This window comes from Alnus glutinosa, chromosome 1, assembly GCF_958979055.1.
Source record: "Alnus glutinosa chromosome 1, dhAlnGlut1.1, whole genome shotgun sequence".
Taxonomy (NCBI): Eukaryota; Viridiplantae; Streptophyta; class Magnoliopsida; order Fagales; family Betulaceae; genus Alnus; species Alnus glutinosa.
The window spans coordinates 7525035-7543756 of NC_084886.1; the positions used below are offsets into that span (position 1 = coordinate 7525035).

The 18722-nt window shown below is 34.3% G+C and overlaps 2 protein-coding genes across 2 annotated transcripts; both read left to right on the top strand.

The window, feature by feature from the left end:
* Positions 1 to 1685: 1685 nt before the first annotated feature.
* On the top strand, positions 1686 to 3633 carry LOC133858487 (universal stress protein PHOS32-like). Its single transcript, XM_062293962.1, has 3 exons — positions 1686 to 2331; positions 2423 to 2517; positions 2792 to 3633. Exons 1-3 carry the CDS (start codon positions 2028 to 2030, stop codon positions 3074 to 3076), a joined length of 684 nt encoding a protein of 227 aa, XP_062149946.1. The 5' UTR covers positions 1686 to 2027; the 3' UTR covers positions 3077 to 3633.
* Positions 3634 to 5896: 2263 nt separating this feature from the next.
* Positions 5897 to 14882, top strand: LOC133869838 (uncharacterized). The gene is made up of 14 exons (XM_062306926.1): positions 5897 to 6201; positions 6338 to 6472; positions 6792 to 6942; positions 7857 to 7936; positions 8592 to 8651; positions 8740 to 8952; positions 9234 to 9362; positions 9803 to 10483; positions 11216 to 11408; positions 11534 to 11727; positions 13141 to 13245; positions 13417 to 13556; positions 13976 to 14254; positions 14384 to 14882. Exons 1-14 carry the CDS (start codon positions 5977 to 5979, stop codon positions 14646 to 14648), a joined length of 2850 nt encoding a protein of 949 aa, XP_062162910.1. The 5' UTR covers positions 5897 to 5976; the 3' UTR covers positions 14649 to 14882.
* The last annotated feature ends 3840 nt before the right edge of the window (positions 14883 to 18722 follow it).

Here is an 18722-nt window from a genome sequence, read left to right on the forward strand (position 1 = left end):
CGCAAGGCATATATATGAAAAAATTAATAAAAAATAAAAAAAATTGAAGAAGACAGGAGGACCACATTACCGGGGCAACAGTACTGAAATATCTCATTATAGATACACAACTTAATACATCTCATTAAGCGAGTCTTCCTTTAGAAATTATTACATTAAGAAAGGTGGACTAGTCTTTATCAAATTAATCGATCATTTTAAGATATTTTTTCCTATAGGCAAAAAAAAAAAATCATTGAAAATGTGTGCTGTAATTTCCGTAACACTTTCAGAATGATGATTTCTGTAGCGTTTGAGCCACGTTACTTGATGCAAAACATAAATATATAATTAAGAGCTAGGCCCTAATCATTATACTAATTAAGACGGTGCTTAATTGGAGTACTAAACTAGAAAGAAAGAAAAAAAAATAATAAAAAAAAGGCTTGCAGGAACTAAATATTATAATTAATTAAGCTCAGTACTGCTCACCTAAGAGAGCACGTACGGCACTTCGACCTCCTTATTACTGTCAGATTTTTCTCTTGCCAATTTTCATGTCCACTTCTTTTCATAAAATGGCTTTATTTTTTTAAAGAAAAAAAAAAATCTTTTTATGATATGGGTTAAATGACTGAGATTTGCATGCACTAGAATCAAACCAAGTGTTAATTAATTAAGCAATTGGCATCGACATTAATGTTAGAATATTTTATATTCTTTAAATTAAGCTTTATTCTATTTCTTTGTAGGGCTTATTATCTTTCTTATTTAGTCTAAGATTTTTTGTTCACTACAATCTCTCTATAAATATATCTCCCTAGCATATATATATTTTGTCTAACTGTCAGTATACGTAAAGAAAAGTGACCGGCCTTCATGTGGCTGTTAGAATAGCAGAAGTTGATTCGAAAAAAGGTTACATTAGCAAGTCTCATTAGAGAATAGAGATAGACTTTGGCCTCCACCTAAAGTCAAGAGTAACCAATTAATAGAACTTGGAATTGCTGTCAGAAACTACATCGAGTGCTTGACGGGTGTTCGATCTCTTTAATTATATATGTATAGTCTTTTGGAATCTAATTAACCTTCAAGTTTTTTGTTCAAAAAAAAAATTAACCTTCAGGTTTGGCTGCCTTTTGACATGCACGAATGTATAGTATATATGCTAGCTATTTCAGTGTCTCTAGGGGATTCATTGTATTGTCTGGGATAAAAAGGATCGATTGTAAAGCCCAAAAAGAAAAAAAATGGAAGCTAATGAAGATATATGTTTAATTTTATTCTAGCTTCCATTCTGATGCTTTTATTTGTTGCAAAAATGAAACATAGTAATATTATATCAAAATTAATAAACTAAAGGAGGATTTTAATAATTCTAGATAGAATTTCACTTAAAACATTAACCCTTAAACTTTCATCCCTTTTAAAAGAAAACACCTAAATTTTATAACTTCTCAATTTAGAGTATTTATTTTTCAGAAAATACTAACTTAAAATAAATTAAAGTTAATTAATCTTAATTGATTTGTATACATACCACGGATCTGGCTTCAATCTTGTAGTTTAAACTGCACCACATGTGCACATTTGTAGAAAAAATAAAGGTCGATCCAAGGAAAAGAAAAAAAGATAAAACAAGGAAATTAAACCTGCAGCCTTATATATTAATTAAGGTACGTGCTATATACAAGGAGAGGAAAAGCGCCTAAGCAATACAATTCATTACGCTAACATGCTACATTCCCTTGTGCTGATCAACTGAACAGCTGGTATTAAGAGGCCGGATGGGCCTACAGCTTCATGACGAGCACGTTCAGGACTACTAAGCCCCCACAAGCGGAAATAAAAGGAAACAAAAGAAATACAATGATGAAGCGTACGCAAAAGAAAGAAAAGGGGAAAAGGCAAAGCAGAAACAAACCATGGCCGGACCACACCCACATCTAGAAATTTGTTCAGGAGCCACAGCCAAGCTAAGGCAGGCTTCATTGTTGCCACACTGATCAATATCTCTTCTTCTGCCTTGCTCTTAGGAGATAGAATTAATGGCCAAAATAAGTGCAAAGTTGCCGGGTTTCTGCCTAAACAGAATTAGGCCTCATGCAAGAGTCCGTTCCCCTCCACATTCTAAGCCTCATGACAATATCAGTTCCACCAAAACTGATAACAAAACTCAGAATCCCGGCGAGGAAAAAGTACCCGTGTTGGTGATTAGTAGGAAAATAATGATTGTGGTTGATTCAAGCCTTGAAGCTAAGGGAGCTTTGCAATGGGCACTCTCTCACACTGTTCAGACTCAGGACACTGTTATTCTTCTTTGTGTAACCAAGCCATCTAAGCAAGCTGCTGGTTGGAGTCTTCTTCTTTTTTCTTTTCCATGTAAGTTCGTTTCTTTATTCACTGAAAAAGTAGTATGGTTCTGATTGATATTTTTTCACAGGTACCGGTCAAGGCTCCGGCAAGCTGGAGATTGTTCCAAGGGCTTATGAATTTATTGACTCTTTGAAAAAATTGTGCAAATCGAAGAAACCGGAGGTGGGTATATCTCTTTTTATTCCTGACCGGAGGTGGGATATCTCAGTTTATCAGCTCGATCATTGATCGTCTTTTTATAACTTTTTCAAAGCCGTCTGACATGCTCAATTTTTGTCACATATATATATGCAGTTTGTTCAATCTTATAAGTAAGCTTATTTATTGCAATATGTTATATGATTACTTGTCATCTTTTTTTAAAAAAAAAAAATTTATTATTATTATTTTTTTATGAGTGCTGTTTGTCTGTGGTGATCGATCATGGTCCTCATAGGTGCAAATTGAGGTTGCAGTGGTGGAAGGGAAGGAGAAAGGGCCTACAATAGTGGAAGAAGCAAGAAGACAAGGGGCGTCAATGCTGGTTTTGGGACAGAAAAAACGCTCCACAACATGGCGTCTGCTGATGATGTGGGCAGGCAACCGGGTTACCGGTGGAGTAGTGGAGTACTGTATCCAAAATGCCGATTGCATGGCAATTGCAGTGAGGAGGAAAAGCAAGAAGCTTGGAGGGTATTTGATCACCACGAAGCGTCAGAAAGATTTCTGGCTCTTGGCTTAAGCTGCATATATATATAAAATAAATATATATTAACTATATCTGAGTCTTGTGATCATCATAAAGAGTCGTCTAATCTTACCAGTTGAAAATGTATGATTGTTTCCGTATTGTCTGTAAATAATAAATCATACGGCGGAATGAAAAGGTTATTGGGTGTGAATGAAAAAGGTGAGTAGTGGCAGTAGTGCCATTATTTAGGCCATTGGGCTATGATGGCAAAGGGAGAGACAGTGGGGGGTCCTTTGACCCCTTTAGGGTTTCTTCCAGATGCTACAGTGGTAGCTGTGAGGGCACATAGTGGTATGGCAGACCTTTCTTGGCGACATGGGACCTAAGTAAGGACAACGTGGGGGACACTCTGATCCACCTGGAACTGTCCTTAATTGGTTCACAATTCTCACCTTCATCTTGAAAGGACACGGATCCTCTCCGGTTCAAGGGAGCCGGAGAGTATCCGTCCCTTATAATCTACAGATATTTTTGACTTTTTTTATATATATATATTTATAAGAATGCCCTTACATTATAAGGAACAGGATAAGAGAACCGGAGAGGATCCTAATAACATCTTGAAATTGGTGGCTGCAGCTTTATGTATTTTGACAAGTTTTTTTTTTTTTTTTTAATATTAGCCGATTCTTACTGTCATATTATAATATTTTATAAAATAGCATTACTCATATTGGATTAATATGCTACCCACAATTTGCTAGAATAATACTAAAAACTGCCTTTTTATTTTTTTTTAAATTAATTTAACTTTTAAAATAATAATTGGATCAAAATTTAATAACCTTCTTTCCTAAAACTTAATGATAATTTAAAAAATGACCTGATTAATGCAAGTGGAAGCATCCAGAACCGTATGGTTTATGCATAGTATCGGTCCACGTTGTATACACAATAAAACAAATTAATGATTGAATACCATTTGTTGCTGGCGGTGTGTCAGGCATTTTGGGCCCCTGTGTTTGATAAACGAGCGCTTTTCTGAGCCGGGTGGTTCACCACTCTGTCAAATACCTATTTGGGCCTAAATTCCATGCAGTTCAGTTTTCAGGGGCTTGTAGCCCAGATTGTGGTCCATTCCAAAGGCCTTGATCGGCTGTGTACTCCAACAGCCAACATAACAACGAAAAACAGATTGTGAAATACCTTAAGAAAAAAGAAAACGACTCTTTGCGCAATAATATTGCACAATTTGTACATAACATAATACATATGGGTGAGACTCATGTGATAGGTTTTACTCACATAGATCCCACCCTATGTATTTTGCATTGTACACAAGTTATGCAATATTGTTGTACAAGAATCACTTCTCAATGCTTTATATTAATGCAGCATGGGCAATTGGGCAAGGGGGCATTAGACCCTTGAGACTAGTACATTATGATTATCTATTATTAGATTGTTCGAAATTTACACATGAAGGTGTAGACCTCACTTATTTTGTGTACTTGAGTCTTGCATTATAAGTTTAAGTTGTTCGGGACAGGATCCTCTCAGTCTAGCCATTGGAATTGTAGAGGGTCCAATACCACAGCAATTGCGGGAGATTTGAATCCATTCATTTGAAGGATTAAGATTCTATCAAATTATCTGCCTGAATTTAAGAGAATTTGTGCAGATTATTGTGAGAAACCACTTATGGGATCTACCTGACCGGATAAGTGATTGGGTAGTCCAATTTTATTTGGTTAGATGGTTCTCATAAGTAAGCTCACAAATCACATATCTGATTTTTCTTAAATTCGAACAAATAATTTGAGAAGATCATAATCCTCCTGAACCCAATTTGCAAAAATATAGTTTTTAAGCAAGATGATTATAATTGATGATTTTCAACAAATGAAGTTACAATACACTTTGAAAAGTTAAAATTATATCATTTTTTTTAAAAAAAACAAAAAAAGGGGGCATTAATGGCATTTTAACAAAAAAATTGATGAAGTTAAAAATGATTGAAACATGGGACTTACGGCATTGCAAAATTTTAAACTTTAAGATTATAGTTACAAAAACGCTTATCCTTCATAAAGTATAAGTGAAGTTCCTTAATTTAATTAAAAAAATGTCAGATAAAAATTATATATAAATCGTTATTTTTTTAATTTTTTCATTTTTTCAGAATATGAACTGTCTATAATGTTTGACTTATTTTCTTACTAATGGACTTTCCAACAAATTTGAGGGAGAATTTTCTAGTCGGTTTAAGAACAAAATTTTTGTAAGATTTGGGGATTGAAAATATGATGATTTTGAATGTGCGCACAAGGCAATGGGGAGAAATTCAGATACCCATAGGCAAGAGTTTATTTTATAGATTTAATCATGTACACGATACTATATGATAAATATATTGTCACATCATTTAAAATATAAATGAATTAACATCACATAGATAGTTAAATACAACAAAATTAAATTTTGACCATAAAATAACTTCTCTCACTTTCACTTAAAATAGAAAAGATTATTGTCCAAATTTTTAGGATTTCCTATCCAAACACCACATAAATGAAATAAAGATTTTTTATGCAATTCAATTTTATGTTAAATCAAACCATATATTGGGTGCTCTAAAACTATATATATATATTATTATTATTATTATTTTTTTCTAATGAGATTTAAATTTTGACGGTTTAAAAAATCAACAAGAACCACGATTAGACCACAATATTTGTGAATCATTAGCCACAAATTTCTTAGCTCATGAATCGAATAATTTGTTTTTTTTAGGAACTTAACCGTAATCCGACCCGCATCCGACGGAGCCCCACCAAAGTCTCTCACTATCAGCAAAACCCATAGCTCTAGCTGCACCCTCCACCGAAACGCTTAAACCCTAATAATACCACACGGGCACACAGACACTCTCTGAAATCAAATCGGGCATGGCTAAACTATCAAACCCAGCGAGCACCGATGCCAACTCCAGCAAGAAGAGCAAGAAGAAGAGGAACAAGTCAGGCCCCAACGCCGTAGCCATGAAAGTGCAGGCCCCAAAGCCCAACCCTTTCGAGACCATTTGGTCCCGCAGAAAATTCGACATACTCGGAAAGAAGCGCAAGGGAGAAGAGCGCCGTATCGGACTCGCTCGCTCCCTCGCCGTTGAAAAGGCACGAGCGAGATTTACGCCTTTGCCTCTCCCTTAATGTCATTCATTTTCCACAATCACTGCATGATAAATTATATATCATATATGTATTTTTTTTGGTTGGTGATGGAATTTTTGCTTCTTTTGGGTTGAGGCAGAGGAAGAAGACGCTGCTGAAGGAGTATGAGCAAAGTGGGAAGGCTTCGGTGTTCTTGGATAAGCGTATTGGGGAGCAAAACGATGCACTCGGCGAGTTCGATAAGGCTATTCTGCGGTCTCAGCGTGAGCGTCAGGTATGTTCGTTTGGATTGCCTAAACACTGGGATGTTCACTTGTTTGTATACCTCGTTTTGGTGGTGGCTTCTCAGTTGGATTTCCTGTAGCGTCTCATTTAAACGCAGCATTAGTTTCTTTTGATTGGTCTTCTTGCAATTATCATAATCTATTTGGCTGTTGGGATAGTACCAAACAAATGAAGAATCTAAGTTTTCTTGGCAACAAGACATCGGATAACTTAATATTTTCTAAACTGATTTTGAGTCAGAGCAGAGTATTGTTATCACTATCCATAATTTCTCTTAGAATTAAAATTTTAACTTGTTTCCTTTGTAGTTGAAAGTGAATAAAAAAAGCAAATATAACTTATCAGATGGAGAAGAAGAAGATTTTGAAATCCATGGCCTTGGTGCATTGTCCGAAAGGGATGATTTTGAGGATGAAATGCTGCCTGATGATGATGACCATGATGGTGAAGCCCCTGAGAGTATGTATAAATAATAAATTTATTTAATGCTGTCTATGATATAACTGTTTGTTTAGTAGATGATGTCAGCATTAGTGGCAAATTGATTCAGCCATTGCCGTGAGATTTTATTTCCCCAGTTGTAGTCTGCAGATAATTGTAGAGATGCACTATTCTGTCTCCCATGAAATACTACTAGGCTTTTTGTTGTAGCCTTACCTGTAGAGTGGACTTTTGCTCAAATGGAGAAGCAAAAAAAAAAAAAAAAAAAAAGAAAGGAAAAAGAAAAACTTGATATGGACATTAATCTTTATCTAATGCTCTTTTTTCCCCTCTCTCTCTCTCTCAATATCTTTGCATTATTCTTGACTTGTATCATATCAATGTAACTCCACTTGAATTTTATCTTATGAAGTTCTTGCTTTTGGGTGTGATTTCAGATGCATAGGTTCTGTGATTGCTCACCATCTCTCTTTCTATGGATGAAAATATCCACTGCTTTGGATCCTGACATTTACAAACTGCTCTGGGATATGATAAATTATTATAAATTATGACATTTAAAAACAAACCTTATATCCTTCTCGAATAGAAGAACAAGTTCTTCCGAATGTTTTTAATTTATATAGGGTCCCCAGGGCACTACATTTGGGTAATGAACATTCGTGTGAACCTTGCATAGGTTGCTGTCCTGTTAGACACTCTTTGGACATTCTTAATTACAATTTTCTACCACTACTTTCGCTGACAGTTCTGCTGTTGATTAGTGATATTGTCCCTTATAACTTGCTTGGATTACAGAATTTTACAATCTGCAATCTGCAATTTGTAGTTTATTTTTTGATAGATTCTGTTGGACAATTGCTATTGCTTACTATCTGATTCTTGGTTATTCGGGATTGGTGATCACATCAAAATTGCCTTTAACTGTGCAGGGTCAGTGATGCTAAAGCAACTTCATGCTCATAAGACAGAGAATCGACTGGAAAGGGGTCTGGTTGAAGGAGAGGAAAATGTGAGACCTATTCTTCTATCTCACTTTTGGTCTGTTACATTCACAATTATATTATTACTTGTGATATGAATATATGATGACGGTGTAGATTGTCAACTCAATGACAATTTTCTTATTTTGGACTATTTTGTTTGATGTTTTTGTCTTATATCTCTGAACTGCTCTTGTTTATTACCTCTTTTTGGGAATTGCTTTTCCTTTACTCCATCTTATGCCAGTGAGCTGTTTTTCAGCTTTAGCCAACAATGATTGTTTTTAATCCTACGCTTGGTCCTCTGTTTTCTGGTTCTAGCATTAATGAAAAAAAAAAGGTTTCATTTCTTTGTTTGTTCCACTAAGATTCGTCTTGATTGTGCTAGTTAACCGCGTAGTCATTACTATTAGTTGAGTACTTAGATTAGCAGCGTATATTGTAGCTTTTGATAATTTGGTTTATGCATATTTCCTGACATGAAAATGAGAGTTTTCTGACCCAGATTCATATTCCTGGAATGGATGATTTTAGTGCAAGAAAGTGATCTATATCTTTTCATAAGTAACTTCCATATTTTTATATTTATCTAACAAAGAAGCTCTCTCTCTCTCTCTCTAATTATGCGAATGATTTTGGATGATGGCTTGAACCTGATTCAAAGCAATGCCTTTTTCACTGCAGAAACACAAAAGCAAGAAAGAAGTGATGGCAGAGATTATCTCAAAGAGCAAATTTTTTAAGGTAAACATTCCTTCTCATATTAATGAAACTGCTTTGTCAATGAAGTTGCATTATTTCCTTATTTACATTTTCCACTAACTTCTTCCAGGCCCAAAAAGCCAAAGAGAAGGATGAAAATGAACATTTGATGGAAGAATTGGACAAAAACTTCACATCCTTAGTGCAGTCTGAGGCGTTATTATCGTTAACTGAACCAGGAAAGATGAATGCTTTGAAGGCTCTTGTAAACAAGGGCATCCCAAATGAGCAAAGGAAGAAGGATGAGTCATGTAGAACTCAAAAAATAGAAACTATTAATCAGGTATGATCTCCTGATGAAGTTTCTCGATGACAACTTTTGTTCAATAGTTGCTACATCTACTACTACTTCGTTCTTGTGCGTCTTCCCAATCCCCCCCACCAAAAATAATAATAAAAAAAAAGACTCCCAGCCCCCTCCCAATCAAATCTCCAACTTGGCGTGCAGTAAACCACTGTTTTTCTGTGTTCTGTACTCATGTTATAATTTTTTTCGCATATGATGTGAGACTGTAATGTTTTGCTACTTGCACGATTTTGAGTGTTAAATTGTTGTATCTGCAGGATCAACCCGATTCTTATGACAAACTTGTCAAAGAGATGGGACTGGAAATGCGTGCTCGCCCCTCAGACAGGACTAAGACTCCTGAAGAGATTGCTCAGGAGGAGAGAGAACGACTAGAGCGTTTGGAGGTATGAGTGCAACGCACTCAATCATAGTTGTGTTATGTGTGTGCGGGTACATGTGCATGCATGCCAATAAAAGATGGAGTTCTTGTAGTCTTGACAATGGCTTTGTGGTTTGTTATCGTTTATAGTGAGTTTGCTATATATTCATTAGGGTACATGAATATAGCTTGACTTGGCCAACATTGAGTGTCCTACCATGTAACACTTGATATAGTTTATTAATGATGCACGTTATTTGTAGTAAGATGTTGAATGTACGCCATGCATGTATTGTCAGACTTGTCACCAAGCTTTGAGAATGTGGATCCCGTTTCATTGAGTTGTACATCTTTATTATTGAATAGAATGCTCTAATCTGGAAATGCACCATTTTTTTTCAACTGTATGATATGGTAATATAAACTCGAATACTTACAAAATTTGTATGATGCACCACATATCAGGAAGAGCGACAGAAGAGAATGCTTGCTCCTGATTATTCCAGTGATGAAGACAATGATGATGCTGAGAAACAGTCTACCCAGGGGCTAAGATCCATATCTGGGGATGATCTAGGTGATTCCTTCTCACTCGAAGAGCAGCCCAGGACCAAAAAGGGTTGGGTTGATGAGGTTCTTGAAAGAAGGGATGAGAACAATTTTGAGAGTGAAGCTTGTGATTCTTCTGGTGATTCAGAAACTGCTGAAGATCAAGGTGATGAAGAAGAATCCGATGAAGATAATGAGGAAGGTGAAAGCAACCTATCTTTGAAGGACTGGGAACAAAGTGATGATGATAATCTTGACACGGATTTGGAAGACGATAAAGAAGGTGAAGAAGAACTTGATGATGATGATGATGAGCAATGGATGGGGCCAAGAGATCAGAAAAAGGCAGAGAACAATGATACTTCTAAAACTAGTAAGACAGATAAAGATACTTCAGAAGCCAAGAAAATAAAAGCAGATGGTAGAAACCTTTCAACTCAAGCAGACCTTCCCTACTTAATTGAAGCTCCGACGAGTTTTGAAGAGTTATCTTCATTGTTAGACAATCGCTCTAATACTGAAATTGGGTTGATAATCAATCGAATTCGGGCAAGCAATGCAATCAAGCTTGCAGCAGAAAATCGAAAGAAAATGCAAGTATGAAACTTTTAGATGCTCTTATACTGATATAAATATATTTTACTGCTTTATTTTGTAATATTCGCGAATTTGGTGTCCCAATTCTCGGAGACTTGAATTTAGTTTCACAAAGCTTGACTCAGCTTTTACATTTCATAAGGTTGAGTTACTTATCAAAAAAAACATTTCATAAGGTTGAGTCAAGTAAGAAATCTATAATAAAATTATAATCTGCATTTTTTAAGGTGACTTGTATGGCCAGATATTAATATGTGCTCCTTTCAAGAAGCTTTTTGTAGAAAGTTTTGAAATTCATGAGAAACTAGATGATTTCTGAGCATTCAAACTGTATAAGGAAGCTGATAACAGAACAATTTTTCATGCATACTTGATTTGATGAACACAAGTTGACATGTAGATGAGCCAGTTTGGTTTTGGTTTGTCTGGATGCTGTTAACTTTAGAAGCATAACTCGCTTTCTGAGCTCTCAAAAAAGCTGATCGGGTCTAGTCACTAACTTATATTAGTTTATAGTTGTCACATAATTTTTGAAGCAATAAGCTTATTAGCTGTAATTTCCTTCTAAATAGCTCATTATTTTTCTAGTATATCTTTGGTTTTACGTTAATTTACTTTCTGCATGTGAGAAGAAAGATATGGTCTGCCATGGCTCCTGGTTTGTCTTTACATATAAACCATGTTGTCAACCTATTTCCATAGATGTTCATCAGTGTTTCTGCTCCCGTGTAGGTGTTTTATGGTGTACTACTTCAGTTTTTTGCCATCTTAGCAAGTAAAAAGCCTTTAAATTTCGAGCTACTAAATTTGCTGGTGAAGCCATTAATGGAGATGAGTGTGGAGATTCCTTACTTTGCTGCAATATGTGCTCGTCAAAGGATATTACGGACTCGATCACAACTTTGTGAGAGCATCAAAGACCCAGGTCAGACCTAACGAAGTTATATACTTGTTTGTTCTTCCAAATTCATCATTGCGACTAAGTGTTTCTGATACACACACACACATGTTCAATGTTCTTAAAATGTTCAATTCTTTTTATTCTTGCAGAAATTAGCAGTTGGCCTTCATCAAAAACGTTATTTCTTTTAAGGCTCTGGTCCATGATATTCCCTTGCTCTGACTTTCGTCATGGGGTCATGACTCCAGCAGTATTGTTGATGTGTGAATATCTGATGCGCTGTCCTATTGTGTCGGGTCGTGATATTGCAATTGGATCTTTCTTATGCTCTATGCTTCTCTCTGTATGTATTTTCTAAAACTATTTTCCATTCCTCTTTCTACAGTTTCTGCATTGTCCTTATGGTATGTTTAATAAGAGGGTTTTTTGAAGAGTCTTTGATGTTGTGTCACAAGAGCATTAATATCTCTTCAATCATATGTTTGTGATCTTCATGGGTCATTGGTCGGACCATCAGGTCAACCTATATGAACTTATGAAATTGGTATGACACAATAAAATATGTAATCACTGGATTGTAAAATTAAATATATATTTTTATATACATAAAACAATGACTTCTTTGGCCCTGATATAATATAAAAGCTTATACGAACATACACACTTATTTTAATAATAATGTGTTTATAGAGAATTACTTTTGTTCTTGGGGAAAAACACGTAAGAAGCTTTAAATATCTGTTATAGAAGAAATGTAGGGCGTAAAATATTTCTGTTGGTTTAATGATCAATGAAAAGTAATAAAGCATTGTATTTGAGGAGTTTAGTTCACAAACCTTGGTACAATTCCTGTTGTGGATGTAGTACTTATTAAAGTGCAACGACCCACAGGCCACATGGTGTTGGACTGTGGCCAAGCACATTCCAATTTGGTTCTCGACTAAAAAGGTCAAAGAAGTTTGACTGGACCAGATCATGACTGGCTGATGATTCAACAGGTTGATTCAGTCTGGATTAAAACATCGTGCAACACAACATTGTGGATGGTGATGTGATGTATATAACAAATTATCACAAAATCACAAGGTGATAGTAGGGTAAAGAGAGGAGAAAGAAACTGAAAAGGGGAGGATGAAAGAACAAGCTAAAAAGAGGAGAAAGAAATAATAAGTTAAGGGGAGAAAAAGAGAGAAGAAGTTAAGGGGAGAGAGGGAGAAAGAGAGAAAGAAGGTGGAACAATTCCATGAATTTTTTATTCCATTAAAGTCTCCTTCCATTGGAGTACAAAGCACGCCTAAATAGACTTATGAGTAAACCCTAATCTTAATCTAGGGCTACTCCCATTTATCGAATTACCAAAAATACCCTTGACTCTTGACAATTAAATGAAACATAAAACTAAATACTAATAACCCAATCATTAGACCTAAATATGACTAAATTAAAGTAAAATCCATGTCTTGCCCCTTGCATCATGATGAAAGTTAACAAAGTGCTTTTTGACACTTCTGAATGGGCTTTACATAATTAATCAATTTCATTTGAGTTCTGTGCTTATCCAATTGTTTTCTTCATTATGCATACCTGTTATTCTGCACTCCTTGATTTTGCATATACTTTCTTTATTAGCCTTTAATGAAGTTTTGAGTGTTTTAATTTGTTAATGTAGTGTATGCTGCATGATTGAACTTGTATGTCATCACCTTTTTGTCAGTTGCGATTTTTGAGTTATTTGTGCGATTAATTCATTTTGCAGGTCACTAGACAATCTAAGAAGTTCTGTCCTGAAGCAATAATGTTTCTCCGAACTTTGCTGATGGCAGCTACAAACAGGAAACATGTTTCATGTCAGGATTCTCAAGTATGATTCCTTGGTCCATTATTTGTGTTTTGGATCACATTTTGAATATTAGAAAGCTCCTAATGTTTTTCTTAATCAAGTAGTGAGTCAATTATCTTTCTTTTGCTTGAGACTTTACCAGATGATGGACACTCTTACCCTAAAGCTGCGTGATTGTCTACATTTTTGCAGTTTTATCATCTTATGGACTTCAAAGCAATCAGGCCATTACTTTGCGTACGTGATTGTGAAGTTGAGAGTAGTCCTCTGAATTTCACAACGATAATGGACATGCCTGAGGACTCACCTTTTTTCACCTCTGATAACTTCAGGTTGGTAGTTGATGGGGTTCGATCACATTACTTAATCCTACAATATGGTATATTGTTTTGTGGTATAGAACTTGCTGATGCACTCTGATATACCATAGTGTTTTAGTGATGTCTAGAAATCATGCATTACTTTGTTTTTTTTTTTTTGACTACCCAGTTGACAAGATATTGTTTATGACTGAACCTTGAAAGTTCTCCATTTAGACTGGCACAACGATATAAAGATCGCTTTCTTTTAGATGGTTTCTATGAATATATTTATTATTCCTACAAGATTCTAGGTTAAAAATGTTAAGTCAGTGTTGGGCTCATTTCTAGGTCTGTTCAAAATGATGTAAATTAGATTTCGTAGTTCCCTAATGATGTCCCTTTCTCAAGGTTGTTGCCATTTGATCAAAATTGTATACTTCAATTTGCAGGGCAAGTGTGCTGGTAACTGTGATTGAAACCCTACGTGAATATGTAAACACTTACGAGGGATTGAGTTCCTTTCCTGAAATGTTCTTGCCGATTTCGATGTTGTTATTTGAAGTGGCACAGCAGGAAAACATTCCCTATGTGTTGCAAGATAAATTTAAAGACGCTGCACAACTCATTAAGACTAAAGCAGAGGAACATTACATGCTACGGCGACCACTTCAAATGCGGAAGCAGAAGCCACAGCCTATCAAACTACTGAATCCAAAATTAGAGGAGAAGTAATTTACTCTATTCACATTTCCCCGAATATTAATCTTTAATATTCTTTGTTGTGTTAGATAACGTTACTTGGAATATCTAGAATATCCGGCTGGAATGGAGCATTTAATGTCATGTTTGTTTTGCAGCTTTGTGAAGGGGAGAGATTATGATCCAGATCGTGAACGGGCTGAGAGCAGAAAGTTGAAGAAACTTTTAAAACGTGAAGCTAAAGGGGCAGCTCGTGAATTGCGTAAAGACAATTCTTTCTTATTTGAGGTGAAAGAAAAAGAGAAGAGACTGGTGGAAGAAGAAAGAGCCGAGAAGTATGGGAAGGCTTTAGCTTTCCTTCAAGAGCAAGAACATGCTTTCAAATCTGGGCAATTAGGAAAAGGCAATAAGAGGAAGAGATGAAGCAGACTTTTCATGGTGTGTTAGACGTTGTCTAGTTTAGAAAGTATTTAGGTATACATAGTGGCATTGATTCCCATGTCCTCTTGTTGTAGCCTTTTGTAATTCGGATATTTGATCGCATTGAGTTGAAGCCTGGAATTGGAATTAGAGGCTCAATTTCAATTGACCGTGCTAACATTATTACATTCTCACATTGAGTCTAGCCAAGCAAAAGCAGTCAAATAATTTGGTGAATTGATCTTTATCATTCAGCGCAGAGATAAGAGGTACTGGCTGTTATTTAGTGGACTGTTATATAATTCTTATATAACTTGATGATGTACCAATAAATATTAGTTATCCAATCAACACTAAATGAGGGACCAATTAAGTCTAATTTTAAACTAATATCCATTATACACAAATAAAGCTTAAAAGGTTATCTTTAGCCTTATCAAGCCAAAGAAATAAGACCCGATTAACATCGAAATTTTTATTGAAAATAGAAGACTAGAACAGGAGCACAATCTCATAATAGCTAGCAAGTTTACTACTTGCGCAAGTCGCGAAAGTAGGACGCTGGGTCTCCTTCAAAGTCATCCCTGAATATGCGATCACTCCTTCCGGGTGCTTTCATTGTTTTCCTGTCATTTCTAGTTACCAAGTAAGCAAGGCCAGCAATTGCGACACCAGCTAACAGAACACCTGCGACGACAGCACCACCAGATAATTCGATTGTCTCAGACGCATCATCTTCACGTACAGCCAAATCGCCCTTCTTCTTACAGTTCTGTGAGCTTTCGCTGCTACCCATTATGGCTCTGTGAATAATGATAATCTAGTTTTCTGCTCTTGAACAGATACAAGAGACCACAAAGCTCATGGAGTATTTATACTAGAAAGCGTTCAATCTCTGGGAACATAGAAAGTCATGTTGCAGTCAATAGTATCCTGGGTTGGCGTAAACGAGGGTTTTGGTCAATCTTCTACGTGTATTTTCGAGGTCTTGGCCATTGTAACGACGCTCCCTGCATCTGAAGTCATGTAGTCAATTGTACACCAAAAGAAAAGCGACCTTTGGGAGGGAAATATTTTCGGGAAATTAAAGGTTAGACGAGTTAAAGAAGAGTCACTTTTTCTCTGAAGTCATGTTGAAGTTAATACTATCCTCCATTCCCCCTGCATCTGCATGCATGGGTTGGCGTAGTAAACGAGAGTTTTGGTCCATCTCTTACGTGTATTTTCAAAGTCTTGGGTTGGCATAAATTAACGCCGTAGATGATGCAATGGAATAAATATATTAACATATTATTTTAAAAAATTAAATAATGCGACATTATTTATATTGTTAGATATATGTAACAACATTAAATCTAATCCCATACGAAATTGGTCTAAATTTGAGCTGACCAAAACCTACTTATCTATTTTAATTAATGGGTTTCAAAATGTACCATACAATTATCTATTATTTCACTATATCATTTAAATATTATTTTTTTAGTTTTTCTTTATCTTTCTAGCTTTATTTTAATGGATAATTGCACCATTGATCCCTGTGGTATGTCATAATTACAAATTACTCCATATGGTTTAAAAAGTTCATAGGAAGTTCTTGTGGTAAACTATAATTACAAATCGATCCCTGGAGTCAAATTCCGTTAAATTTTTTGACGGATTTTGTTAAATACCATGTCAGTGCCACATCAAACCAATAAGATGACAACACTTGTCCATCTTAATTACAAATCACTCTCTATGGTTTAAAAAGTTCATATGAGGTTCTTGTGGTAAACTATAATTACAAATCGATTATATTAAATGCCATGTTAGTGCTATATCAAACCAATAAGATGGCAACACGTGTTCATCTTAATAAAAGAATATAACTTTTTAGATTCGGAGATATATTAGAATATTACTATGGCGTAAATGAGTTTTGGTGTGAGATGAGAGGGGGGGGGGGGGGAGTGAAAAGAAAAAGAAAAAGAAACAAATAATTAAAAAAAAAAAAAAAAAAAAGCATGTGTGAATAGTGCAACTTCACATGTGGAGTTGCACTATTCACAAATGCATCACAAATACATTTTGCATTTAGTTAATTTGCTTAATCGTATGAAGAGACTTTTTAGTGAATTGATTAGCCATTTTAGCCTAAAGGTGAAAATGACTAAGTCATTGGAAATGCTCGAAACACTAGAAAATTCATTGCCTGAGATGTGACTATAATTTATACTTGTGCTTAGTTTGTAATTATCTATATTTGTAATATATTTATGAAGTATATATACTTGTGTAACATGATATAATTATAATATTATACTTATAACTTATGAATTAAAAAATAATAATATCATATAATATAAAATTATTTATATTAAATAAGAAATAATGAAATATAATAATATATATATAAATATAAGTAACCTATATATATATATATATATATATATATATATATATATATATATATATATATATATATATATATATATATATATATATATATATATATATATATATATGCTAACGAGTCAAGCAATCGAACCGGGCGAGCTGAGCGAGTCGAGCCCTTAACGGGTCGAGCTCGCGAGACCCTGTCAAGTTATGTCGGGCGAGTCGGGTATGTATCACTTATTAATCGAGTGAACTTCAACAGTAACGAGCGGGTTTCAACAGTGCCGAGCTCGAGCTTGAATCGAGCTAAACCGAGCAGGTACCGAGCGGGACCTTGAGCCCGGCCAACTTGCTTACAGCCCTAATTGTCTCCCAATCTAACCTTCACAACAAAATAAAAAATGAGTTTCTAACAGATTTTTTTTTATGTACATCATAAGAAACGTCACTACAAATCACTGCAAAATTTAGTACAGAATGTCAAGTTTCATTTTGAAAAGCAATTGAACTGAAAATTGAAATATACTAAAAAAAAATTATTTTATTTAGGAAAAAGTACACATAACCCCCTTAAACTACCACTCAATTGTCAATGTACCCCTTAAACTACCAATTGTGTTAATATCCCCCCTAAACTACCAAAAATTGTCAATGTCCCCCCTAAGACCAACAAAAAGACAAAAATGACCCTAATTTTTTTTGAATAAGACAAAAATGTCCTCATAAATTCAAAAAATTAAAACTAAAACTTAAAAACTTAAAAAAAAAAAAAATTAAAAAAAAAACGAAAAAAAAAAATTTAAAAAGAGAACAAAATTTTTAATTTTTTTTTTTAAAAAAAGCAAACAAAACTGAATTTTTTATTAAAAAAAACAAATGAAAAAAAAAAAAGAAAAACCAGTTTTTATTAAATTAAAAAACGAAAAAGAACAAATTTTTTTTAAAGAAAAAAAACGAAAAAACAAAAAATAACTGAAATTTATTTATTTAAAAAAAAAATTAAAACAAATGAAAAAAAAAAAACCAGTTTTAACTAAATTAAAAAACGAAAAAGAACATTTTTTTTAAAGAAAATAAAACGAAAAAACAAAAAATAACTTAAATTTATTTATTTATTTTTTTAAAAAATAAAACAAATGAAAAAAAAACCAGTTTTTATTAAATTAAAAAAACGAAAAAGAAATTTTTTTTTAAAAAAAAAAAAAGAAAAGAAAAGAAAAGAAAAATGAAAATTATTATTTTTTTAAAAAAATAGTTTTAATTTTTAATTTTTAATTTTTGGAATAATTTTTTGTTATTTTATATTTTTTTAATAATTTTTTTTAGTTTTTATTTTATTTTAATAATTTTATGAAGGACATTTTTGTCATTATGGGGATATTAACATTTTCTGGTAGTTTAAGGGGGGAGATTGACACAATTGATAGTTTGGAGGGTACATTGACATTGATATAGTAGTTTAAGGGAGTTACGTGTACTTTTCCCTTTTATTTATTTATTTTTTGCCCATATTTTCTTAACTGTTAATAGATACTAATTTTTTTTTTTTATATATATTGATTTCATCGACAATCGTAATATGCTTCTCATCTATACTTCAATCCTCATCTTAATATATTTCTCATTCATACTTTTAACATGGGGGGGGGGGGGGGGGGGGTGTGGAGAAGAGACAAAGACAATGTTGCAGTTCACAGA